Genomic DNA, 12,318 nt, shown 5'->3' with positions numbered 1-12,318 from the left:
TTTCCTTAAGAAGGAGAAGGCCATATGATAGTAATTGACATCAAAAATGAATATTCTTATCTTTACCTGTGGGACGAAATTTTTGAATATTTTAAACATAAGGAAATATCCCCTGAATTTAGGGAAGCCACACATAAATCACAGTTCCTCTAATTAATTACCTTTGGAAGTTTATTTGTTCCTAGATTTGTGGCAAATTCCCTAGAATCATATAATCTGAAGTATAGATCAATGCCTCAAAATCTGAAACATGATATGCACATGGGATTCTTTAAATAGTGGTTTGAGCCTATCTTTCAAGTAATACCTGATAAAACCTAAATTGTTGTCGGGCAAAACCAAAACCCCAAATCACTCTACTCCAAAATCTTGACCACTTTACTCCACACCCACTGGATCACGTACACCTTCTGCACCTCTCTTTACCCAATCCGGGAAGAAGAAGAAGAAAAAAAAAAAAAAAAAAAAAATATATATATATATATATGGCTCTAAAGGGCAACTTGTATATTTAAAGAATAAGAAAGAGTAATAAGAAGCTGTAAAGTGTGCCCTTAGCTGACTTGGAGATTAAGAGGAATACCACAGAGAGATAGAGATCTAAAAAGATGTGTGGAAAGGAAATTTCTCTGTTCACAGGCTCTGCCACTGTACGAAAGCACTCTTCTGTCTTAGAAAGGCCAAAACTCTGCTGATGAAAAAGTAGAAAACTGTTCAAATAATGCTAAATGAAGCATAGTTGTCCCTCTAAATTATCTGGATATTATTCACCTAAGTTTCCAGTTTACACCAAAGCATCAGCCCGCCATCAGGCCATCTCGGGGGGCTCTTTCCCGCCGGCGGTCCTGCTCCCTGCGCGCACCAGGGTCAAGTGCCCCAGTCCGCCCGCCCCCGCGACTCCTGGGCCCCAAGGCACCGCTCACTCAGCGGCGCGGCGGGAAACGCCGGAGTCCGAGCCTCTAGATGGGATCCCGCGGGGTCCCCTGAACTTTGCGCCCGCGGCGGGGCGGGGGCCGGACCTTGCGCTGCGCCGGCGCCTTTGCGGGGGTCCTCCGGGAAGCGCAAGAAGAGCCGGGCTCCGCGGCTGGGACGCGGCGGGCCTGAGCCGCTCCGACCAGCCCGGCGCGGGCCGCCTCTCGGCCTGGAGCGGTCGCACGTCTGTCCCCGGCCGCCCCGCGCAGCCCGCGGGAGGAGCCGGCCGCCGTGACGCGTCAGGGAGGAAACGCCAGCGCCCGGCGGCCCTGCCGGGAAGGAGGAAGCGCGAGTGCGCTCGGCTCCGCGCACGCCGCGCGGGGAGGCAACGCCGCGGAACCGGGTAGGTATGGGGCTGGCGGAATCGGGGCAGCGACAGGGTCCGCGAGCGTCGGAGCCGGCGTTGGAGCCCCCGGGTGGTGTGACGGGTTGGGGCGTGGGGTGCCCAGGCCTCGACAGCCGCCTCTCTTCGCAGCAAACGTGACTTTCCCGCGTCCCCTGGCGGCGCCGCCTCCCTCCGCCGGGAAACCTCCGGGTGGGTCAGAATGCAAAAGCCGTGTACCCCGCCGCCCTCGACTCTGAGAGTTTGTGGTCTTTGTTTCCTCGAGGTGAACTCAGATTCCGCTTTCCAATTCCTACACGCCCAAGTGGTGTCGTGGAGGACGGATGTTGTTGCCCCGAGAGCGCAGCTGCGTTAGCCCGGAGGGTGGGCGACCCCCCACCTGAGGTCGAGAGTGGGTTCGGGTTACCTGTGAGGACCCAGGTGGAACAGGCCTCGTGAGCGGAGGGTGCGGAAATCATTAACCTGTGGTCGGCGGATCTTTGGTCTGAGGCTTTAATGCGTGGCTACCCTTTAAGTTCCCTGTGATTTGAACCCTTTCCATCTCCTTTAAAGTGCATTTGGCTCTATGGATTCCCGCAATTTTAGCATTGGTATGTGCCATCTAGAAATGCTTTGAGATTTTTTGGTTTTGTGATTTTTAGTGGTGGTTACTTGGAAGTGTTGAAGAGAGAAAGAATTCATCCCTTGATACTTAAACTCTTCATTGTTTCATTTTGCGCAGTGACTTCTGAACCATGAGTAGAATTTCAGTTCTGTGCAAGATTACATGGGGCATACTTGAGATACAGGGATAAATACAGAGCACAACAGTTTCTAAGTCTTTATCAAGGTAAAAAAGATTAGACTGTTGTGTGTTTTGAATCTCTACTTGGTCACTGGGTTGATAATTCACCCAACCAATCTGTGAAGTGCTTTATTTATTTGACAAACACTTAGACAGCTCTTACTATGTGTTAGGCTCTTTCTAAGTGCTTTATAAATATTAACTCAAATGATGAACTCAAAATGTTAAATCATAGCGGTTCTAGCAATGAAGAGGCTGCGGGTACTTCAGTTTCCCGAATGTTGCTGCAAGAGCTAGAAACATGAGAGGAAGTTTTCAGGCATATTTTAGGACTGGGTGTGCCTTCTGGCCCTCTTGGCTTCCAGTCCTCTAAGCAAGACGACACCCCTCCTCTCCCTGAGGGAAAGGAGTCTAGAGGAATGGGAATGGCACCTCTTCTTTCTAGGTCTTTGGCCAGATCCCTGGCATCTTCTATAAGGTGGTCCTTCTTAACTGCTGTAGTGCCCATCCTTAGCTAACCCTCAAGAGACCAGAACTTCCACATTTCTTCAGCTGCCACTGAAGTGAGCCTAATTTTGTTTCCTTCCTAATATGTTTGACAGTTAATGTGATAAACGAGGATCAGACTGAACTTGAAATATACTATAAAATAGAACATTTTACTTGAACACATCAACATAACAAATAATGCTTTGTACTTTTACTGTCATTTGCTAGAGGTAACATTGAGTTGATGGGTCAACTGTGTAGGTAACCATTTTTGTGATTTGCAGGTACATAGAATATTTTCCAGAATTAAACATCCTCTTCATCGTGCCTTGGCCTGATGGCCAGATTGAAACCTCAAATGGTAAATAAAATCAACATGGTTCTTGTCGTTATGGTGATTATGAATCTAATGTCAAAATCTGTGCATCAGGAGATCCCATTGTGGCTCAATGGGTTAAAGATCCAACATAGTCTTGGTGAGAATGCAGGTTTGATCTCTGGCCGCTCAGTGGGTGGAGGAGCTGGTGTTGCTGTGGCAGTGTTGTGGGCTCTAGCTGTGGCTCTGACTCTACCCCTGACCTGGGAACTTCCATATGTCACAGGTGTGGCTATAAAAAGAAAAAAAAATCTGTACTAGCTTTCTCTCTGTTTCATATACTTATATTTCCAGGGAGATGATTAAATGATGCTCTAAGCCTTATTTAATGAGATTATGAAGTGCCTCCTGGAAGCAGGAAGGTTCACTTTCCTCTAAGTTTATGGTACAGCAGACATTCATGAATTCAATTCAACCAAATGACAACTAACACTTTCATCATTTATAAAGTACTTCCAGATATACTTATTTGCTCTTCAGAGAGACCTGGTGAGGTTGGTAGCCATTTTTTTATTCCTGTTTTTACAGATGAGGAAACTGAATCATAGAAATATTAAAATGCTTTAGTCAGGATTGCTCAGCCAGTAAGAGGCAGAACTTGAATGGAGAGCAGGTGTGTGGACAATGCCTGGCACGTGCCAGCATGTATTAAACATCGGTGGAATGAATGATGCCCAGTGACTTCAGATTTCTTGCTATTTCAAAACATTATGCCTCTTGGAGTTCCCGTCGTGGCTCAGTGGAAATAAATCTGACTAGTATCCATGAGGACGCAGGTTCGATCCCTGGCCTCACTTGGTGGGTTAAGGATCCAGCATTGCTGTGAGCTGTGGTGCAGGTTGCAGATGCGGCTCAGATCTGGTGTTGCTGTGGCTGTGGTGCAAGCCTGTAGCTGTAGCTCTAATTGGACCCCTATCCTGGGAACCTCCATATGCCGCAGGTGCGGCCTTAAAAAGACCAAAAACAAAACAACAAAAAACCCCCGAAAAACCATTATATGCCTCTAACATACCATAGTTGATTTGTGCCAAAGAGATTGTCAAGCCTAATCCGACGTCTCTCTGTTATTTCAAACAGTATCTGCTACAATTATTTTTTACAAAAGGGATTAGATAGAGTACTCTTTGACTCATATCTTGGGATTTATCATCTCTGGTGTTTGAAAATGAATAGGTCAGTTATTTTTTTCCTTTCTCAAGCATCCTCCTTTCCCCCTCTGATTTGCAGAGAGTTAAGACTGGACACATGGTTTTAGTGTTTGTGTTTGAGACAGCTTTCTTGTCTCTCTCTGCTCATTTAAGCTCATTTTTAAGGACTGCAAATCACTCTAGGCTTTCAATGTACGACGTGAACTCAAGCTACCTAGGTTTATGATCAAGTTCAAACATAGTGATCATAGATATTATAACTTTTTTCGAAGTGTCTGACATCACTACTGTGTTTTTTGAAGTGTTGCAATTACTTTTTTTTTGCTACACCCATCGCATATGGAAGTTCTCCTGCCAGGGATTCAGTTGGAGCCACAGCTGTGACCTACTCCACAGCTGTAGCAACCCAGGATCTTTAACCCACTGTGCCACAATGGGAACTCCTGAGGTGTTGCAATTGCTTTAAGATAAAGGGTCTCTTTTAAAAAAAACAAACCCCTCAACACAACTCTCTGTGTCCTAAAGTATGTTGCCTCCAGATGGATAACTTTCAATGAGGGAGGAAAGTACTGGCCATTACCTGGTGGGAGGAACTGGGAAAGGCTGTGGGGGAAAATGAGAGGCCTTTCCCATGACGGGTATTAGGTGGTAAGAAACCCTTAATGAAGCCAAACTGAGTCATCTGCCTGTCAAGTGGAGGTGGAATAAAATACTTTTGAAACCTGCCTTCTTTCAGAAACCACTTTACCTTTTCCAAATCCTCAGAGTTTTTCCCCCTCTTTTTAAAAAATTCATGTAAATTACTGACTGAACTGCTGATTCATGAAACTCAAATTATGTAACGTGTTATTCCTGACAGAAACAGCTCCCACATTATTTTAAGAGACTCAGTGCCTCTGTTTTCCTTTACCTATTGCATTCCTTATGTATGTTAAATCTTTGTTGTCATTGCACTTAGAAAAAAAAATTGGTGGAGAAAGGTGGTGCTCATTCCACATCTTGTAATTCACATCAAAGTAATTTTAACTTAGTGCTAACTTTGGGTTAATTGTCATCGTTGAAGACGATGGACATCTGATGTTGGAGGCCAATTCAGAGCATCAGCCAGTGACATGTTATTGCCTGTTTGAAGCCGAGCCAGGGAGTTTTCAAAGGGAATTAGTGTAGTGTGTAATATTCTTGCACTTGTCCAATTTCTCAGGGCCTTTCCTGTTTTCTACAGGTCCTGAAAACCTGCCTTAGTTCATCTTTGTAGCCGCTGTTTCTTCTGTTAGTCAACACCTAAATCTGTTTACCTTGGGTGGGGGTTGGGAATGAGTGAAAGAGGGGCTGTGTATATGATTATGTAAGGGGAATTATTGTAGGGTAAGAGATTGATAATATGTAAGGTGGAAAATGGGAGGTGTGTAGGTGAAGTAAGAAATCTTAGATCTCACGGTGGAGGATTCATGCAGAAGGCTGCTCTGCCCCCTGCAACTGGGCCATAAGTACAGGGAAAACTTACATGGGATCAAAGAAAGTCTGGCAAGGATTAGAAGCATCTCTTGGCATATGATGTTGGTGGGCACACGTCCTTTGTACCACCACGTTCAGAAGTGTCATTGTAGGCAGCTGTTTCTTCCTCAACTCATTTCACAAAGTGAGTTTGTTTGCAGATGATTAAAATGTAGAGGTAGTTTAGTGGCTTTTAACTTGAAAGTAGAGATGGTTTGACAGGCTTTTGATTGAGCAAAGACATGGATTTTGTACCTTTTAAAAAGACTTGCTCTTTTTTGAGAATGCCTATAATGTTGAGATAATGTCATTCTTTGGCCTGTTTTGTCGTTTTAAACAAATGCCATTGTGTTTACAAAGCAGGTAGTAATGAATTTGGCTCAGGTTAATTTCTTCCAGAGTCCTGATGGATTTGCTATGCTAGTCTATACCCAACTTTTTTTTTTTTCTGTAGGGAAAATGGACTTCATATATAATATAGTCATATACAGAATCAGACTCACTGATGGACTATACAGACTGTTGGGATGAAAAGTCCTCAAGTAAATTGGGGCTTCACTAAGAACTTAACTGATTGCTTGCTTGAATTGAAAAATGAGAGGGAACTTTTATTTCTCTAGTTATTTACCTCCCTGTTTTTAAAAGAAAAGCAGATCAAAGTTAACCTAAAATAATCCGATTTCCAACTCAGCTACGACACTTGCAGACATATATATATATGGGACCCGTGCATAACTGTATAATCTAACGCACATGTGTATTATATATATGACCAGCTAAAAGAGAATATAAGAATCATATTTTTAGTTTCTTAGTTTCCCACAAAAGCAATTATCTTTTTTCTCATTTTTATTTTAATTTTGTCTCTTGTATTTTTTTAAATATTATTTTAATTAAAAAGGTATGCCCTTAAATTCAGGCGACTGAGAAGCATATGAAGTAAGAAATACGCTCTCTCTATTCTAATCTTGCCTACAGTAAACACTGCTGGGTTTTTATATCCTTCTGGATTCCCCCCCATGCTTATATAAATTTATGTATCTGTAAATATATATGACGTTTAAAAAAATGGGAATCATTCCACACAGATTGTCCTTTTATCTGTTATTTAACATTTTATCATGGACATCTGTAGACCTCCATCATTGGTTTGACAGCTGCATAGTGTTCTACTTTGTAGTTAATAATTTACCCATTTTTGTGTTTCTATTCTCTATATGTTCACTCTTTTGTGTCTTTTTAAAAATATTTAAATCATCAAAGAAATGCATTTTTAAGAAAAAGAGAAAATAAGACATTAGTAAACCTACCATTCAATAATCACTATTTGCAGTTTAGAGTTTATCTTTCTAAACATTCATTTTTGTGTCTAGATCCATACTCCCAGTGCCATTAAAAATTTTCTCCTACACAGGCTTGCTTTGTTGGTTAGAGAGTCATGTTTATTTAGTCAACTCAACCAACGTCATAGATTCCAGGCCCTTTTGAACCAGTTATTTTACAGTATTTCCTGGCCACCTGCCATACTCCAAACCTAGATAACATTACTGGAAATTTATGCTACTGCTCATCAGGGGGATGAGGTGAGGGTGTGGTGGATGGACCAACAAATCCATATCGTATATCCTTCTGATGGAGGTCAGTTAATATTTGTATTTTAAGTACATTTAAAATACAAGATAGGAGTTGTGGCTCAGCAGGTTAAGAACTCCACATAGTATCCATGAGGATGCAAGTTTGATCCCTGGCCTTGCTCAGTGGATTAAGGATCCAGCATTGCTGCAAGCTGAGGCAGAGATCACAGATGCAGATCGGATACTGTGTTGCTGTGGCTGTAGGGTAGGCCTCTGTAGCTCAGATTCAGCCCCTAGCCTGGGGAAATTCCATAGGCCACAGGTGTACCATAAAAAGAAAAAAAAATACATGGTATATTGCCCTACGCCTGAAATTAACACAACTTTGTAAGACAGCTATATTCCAATAACGCTTAAAAAAAACCCGAGATATTTAAGAAATGACAGAGTACATAAATATATATAATCAATTATGATCACTAAAGGAAAAGCAGAAATAATAGACCTGCACCAAAGGAAGTGTTGAATTCAGTTAAAAATTACAACAGTTGAACTTTAGATGTTAAGAAATAGTCTCCTAATGATGAGTACATTGTTTGAAGTAATTGGTTTAACACAGCTCCCTCCAATGGTAGGAACAAGTGACCTTGAAGCTTCTTGTGATCCTCTTATATTATATACAGGTCATCTCAGAGTTAGTAACACTTGATTTAGTGTAATTTCATGCGTACAGCTCCCTAGTTACTAACTCCACCAGTTTTTCCAGACAACATCTGTCTGGGCTAAACTCTTACCCCCTTTTCTTCTCAAACAGTGCATGTGCCAAGCTGTTACCCACACTTTTCTCCTGTAACCTTTTGTGGCCTTCCCCCAGTTTCTGAGAGTTTTGTCCCCCTTTTAACTTTGTTCTTTTACCAGTTTTTTTCCTTAAGAAAATTTCTTCTGTTGTTTCTCTACCCTTCTCTCTTCATTTTGGTCTTGAGCAAGAAAAGATTCTAATCATGGTGATACAGTTAAGAACAAGCCTTTAATAAGGAAAAGGAAAGCTTTTAGTTTGGGAGGAAAGGTAGACATTATAAAGAACTAGTGGTTGAGGATACCCAGTAATTCTTTTCAGAGTTTCCACTGAAGTCCCCACCCACCTCCTCTTCTCTAAATAAGCTGTTTTTCCTTAAGCATTGGCATGTACGATGAAATTTAAAACTATTTATAATTTTGTTTGTTTGTTTGTCTCATTGAAATAGCATTGCTTTGTGCTATTCCCCCACCCCCCGTTAAAGACGTTAGCCACATTATAGGTTGAATAGAGAGTGTTTTGGTCCTTTTTTTTTCTTTTCTTTTTAGGGCTGCACCTGCAGCATATGGAAGTTCCCAGGGTAGGGGTTGAATCAGAGCTGTAGCTGCTGGCCTACACCACAGCCACAGCAATGCCAGATCTGAGCCCCATCTGTAACCTGTGCTGCAGCTCACGGCCTTAACCCATGGAGTGAGGCCAGGGCTCAAACCCACGTCCTCATGGATATTAGTCGGGTTTATTGCCTCTGAGCCACGATGGGAACTCCAAGTGTTTTGGTCTTGAAAGCTAACTTCTACATAAGACCACAGTTCCCTTCAGAAAATACATCTGAAGTTCTAGGTATCTGGTTTAAAAACAATCTCTTTGTTTTTAAGTAATTTGAAGACTTAAGATTATCTAAGCCCAAAAATTAGCAGTCTTTAAGAAGTAGCGAGCGTGTCAAGATTCCAAACCCTTCCCTTCCAGACTTTGCATCAACAGAGAAATGCATTAGTGAGAAGTGTGTGTAGATCAGCCTGCCATCAGGGGAAATTAGAGAAGAAGCAGTGCTGGCTGCAGGAATGTTAGGGTGTCGCTGGAGCCTCTTGAGAGAGGCTCCATACCAGCTTCAGCTCACTTGTAAAGGTGCTTGGGTCAAACACCAAGGCAATAATAGCTACTAATGCTGCACTGAGAGTAAAGGCTTATTTTTTCATGAACATGAATGAAAAGGCTTTGAAAAGACATTTTTATTCAGCTTCCAAACAACATGGTACTAAGATTGATAATGGCTTAAACATAAAAGCACTGTATTATTGGCTTATTTACACTTGGACCACCATTCATAAACATTCTTTACTATAATTAAAAAAAATTGGTTCTTAGTTTTGTACTTCTAATGTACATAGTTGTGCTTAGTTGACATTTTAGTCCATTCTGATATCAGTACCTTACTCTTCATTTCTAATTCATCTCCTTTTACCCTCCACTCTCTTCTCATGGATATTTGGTTTAAAAATTTTTTTGTCTGTAGGAAATGATTTTTTAAAATTAAAGATTCTACTCCAATGTTTTAGCAGAGTTTTTAAAAGATTTGTAAGACTGTGCCCCGTCCCTTTGATTTTTGTCTCTGCCATAGATAACCTTTTTTTTTTGATTCTTACTAACATTAATATCATTTATTTCTGTTCTCCTTTTAAAAGTCTGCTGAGGTGTGAACAAAAGTCCCATTGAATTTATTTTTTGCTTTAGTCAACCTTTAAAACAAAAAGGTAAGTGGTTTAGGCAGCAAAATTGAATTTACTCAGGAATAGCAGAAGAATTGCAATTTAGGACATCCAAACTATAGTAAACCGTAGGTAAATGCAGAAAACAAAGGCAAGAAGCAGTCTTTCATAGACAAAAGGAGAAGTTGAGAGGGGCTGTTTTTGAACAGAAATCCCATTGGAGCTGAGTGAAAATTCAGGATGGTGGCAGCTCCTTATTGGCTTTGTTCTTGTGACTTCTCTTTGGCTGGGCAGATGCTGGGCAGGCAGAAGACCTTCCTTTCTTCTGCGAAGGTATGTAAGTAAAGTAAGCTTCTTCCTATTGCGGTCTTCTAGCATCCACCAGTGGTAATGTGTCAGAGCTCCCCCTTCAGGGCTTCCTGATTATTTTATTTTACATTTCAATTTTATTTATTATTATTATTTACAGTTTTTTCTCCTGTATTTTAAAAAATATTGAAGTATAATTGACTTATATTAGTTTCAGGCATATATCCTAGTGATTTGATATTTTTATACATTATAAAATGATTCTCTTGATTAGTCCAGTTACCATCTGTCACCATACAAAATTATTGCAGTATCATTGACTCTGTCCCCTCTGCTGTATAAGTTACATTCTTGTAACTTATTTTATAACTGGAAGTTTGAACCTCTTCCTCTTTCTCACCTGTTTCCCTCATCCCCCACCCCCCCCATCCCCTATGGTAACCACCAGTTTGTTCTCTATGACTGTTTCTGTTTTGTTATGATTGTTCATTTGTTTTGTTTTTCAGATACCACATGTAAGTAAAATCATATGATATTTGTCCTGTCTGGCTCATTTCGCCTAGCATAATATCCTCTAGGGCCATCCATGTTGTCATAAATGGCAGTATTTCAGGTGCCATTCTTTTTATGGCTGAATAGTATTCCATTGTGTACGTATACCACATCTTCTTTATCCATTTATCTATTAATAGACACTTAGGTTGCTTCCATGTCTTGGTTATTATAAATAATGCTGCGATGAACATGGGGTGTATGTATCTTTTCAAATTAGCATTTTTATTTTCTTCGGGAAAATATGCGGTAGTGAAATTGTTGGATCTTACAGTAGTTCTGTTTTTAAATTTTTAAGGCACCTCCATATTGTGTTCTATAGTGTCTGTACCATTTTACATTCCCACCAACAGTGCGTGAAGGTTTCTTTTTCTCTGCATCCTCACCAACACTTGTTATTCGTTATCTTTTTGATGATAGCCATTCTAGAATAGCTATGAGGTGATATCTCACTGGGAGGAGATATCTCATTTGACTTTAATTTCCCTGATGATTAGTGATATTGAGCATATTTTCATGTATCTATTGGTCATCTATGTGTCTTCTTTGGAAAAGTGTCTGTTCAGGTCCTCTGCCCATTTTTTAATTGGGTTGTTTGTGTTATTGATGTTGAGTTGTATGAGTTCTTTGTATATTTTGGATATTAGCCCCTTATCAGATATATTGTTTGCAAATATTTCCTCCCATTCAGTAGACAGCCTTTTCATTTTGTTGATAATTTCCTTCCCTGTGCAAAAGCTTTTTAGTTTGAGGTAGACCAATTTATTTATTTTTGCTTCTGACAATTTTAAATGAGGTTTCCTTTATTCACTTTCACACTTTCACTAGAACATTTTGGGATTAAAAGTTTGCCTTTTTGGAGTTCTTGTCATGGCTCAGCGGTAACAAATCTGACTAGTATCCATGAGGTTTGATCCCTGGTCTTGCTCAGTTGGTTAAGGATCCGGTATTGCTGTGAGCTGTGGTATAGGTCACAGACATGGCTCCGATTTGGCGTTTCTGTGGCTGTGGTATAGGCCAGCAGGTACAGCTCAGATTTGACTCCTAGCCTGGGAACTTCCATGTGCTTGTAGGTGCGAACCTAAAGAGATCCAGAAAAAATTTTTTTTGCCTTTGAAATGCAGAATGGTAGGTATAAACTGCAACCTCTGTGTAGAAAAAGAAAAAAAAAAGAATATATGTTTGCTTTATGCATAAAGAAGGATGCATAAGCAGTTAACAGGTATTAATGAGAACTGGGTGGAGAGGGACAGGTGTGGGAAGCAAACTTTTCACTGTGTCTCTTGTATGTTTTCTTGGTTTCTTAATCAGGTGAATGTATAACCCACTGTAAAAATAAGTTAAAAGTTTGCAGAAAGTAAATGGAGAAGACAGAATAAACCCATAGCATACAGTGGAGTCTCTTAATACGTTAGAGAGAAAAACAGCTTTATTGAGACTTAATTGACATGCCATACATTCATCTTTTAAAAAATTTTTTGTTTGTGTTTTGCTTTTTAGGACCATACCTGCAGCATATGGAAGTTCCCAGGCTAGGGGTCAGATCCAAGCTGCAGCTGCTGGCCTGCGCCACAGCCACAGCAACAATGGACCTGAGTCGAATCTGTGACCTATACCACAGCTCACGGCAACACCGGATCCTTAACCTACTGAACGAGGCCAGGGATTGAACCTGCATCCTCATGGATACCACTTGGGTTTGTAACCTGCTCTACCACAATGGGAATTCCTTAAACATTTTTTAGGAGTTCCCGTCGTGGCGCAGTGGTTAACAA

The 12,318-nt window shown here is 41.0% G+C and overlaps 1 protein-coding gene across 3 annotated transcripts in view; it reads left to right on the top strand.

Annotated features, from left to right (window-relative positions):
* Positions 1–599: 599 nt before the first annotated feature.
* The window catches only part of LOC146403857 (uncharacterized), a 76,319-nt gene continuing 64,600 nt past the window's right edge, over positions 600–12,318 (top strand). For 2 of the 3 annotated variants that reach the window (XM_085022287.1, XM_085022285.1), the window contains exon 1: positions 600–1,315. In XM_085022287.1, coding sequence (XP_084878413.1) covers positions 729–1,315 — 587 coding nt within the window. In that variant the 5' untranslated portion in view covers positions 600–728. Of the gene's footprint in view, positions 1,316–2,872; positions 2,950–12,318 lie in introns of all 3 variants that reach the window. The other variant, XM_085022286.1, reaches the window with a different exon arrangement.

Source organism: Sus scrofa, chromosome 4 (genome assembly GCF_054392235.1).
Source record: "Sus scrofa isolate SSC_HxYL_T2T_F1_AM1 chromosome 4, Sscrofa_HxYL_maternal_Yorkshire_Landrace_v2.0, whole genome shotgun sequence".
NCBI lineage: Eukaryota > Metazoa > Chordata > Mammalia > Artiodactyla > Suidae > Sus > Sus scrofa.
The sequence above is the reverse complement of the archived record's forward strand: the minus strand, read 5'-3'. Positions and strand labels throughout refer to the sequence as shown.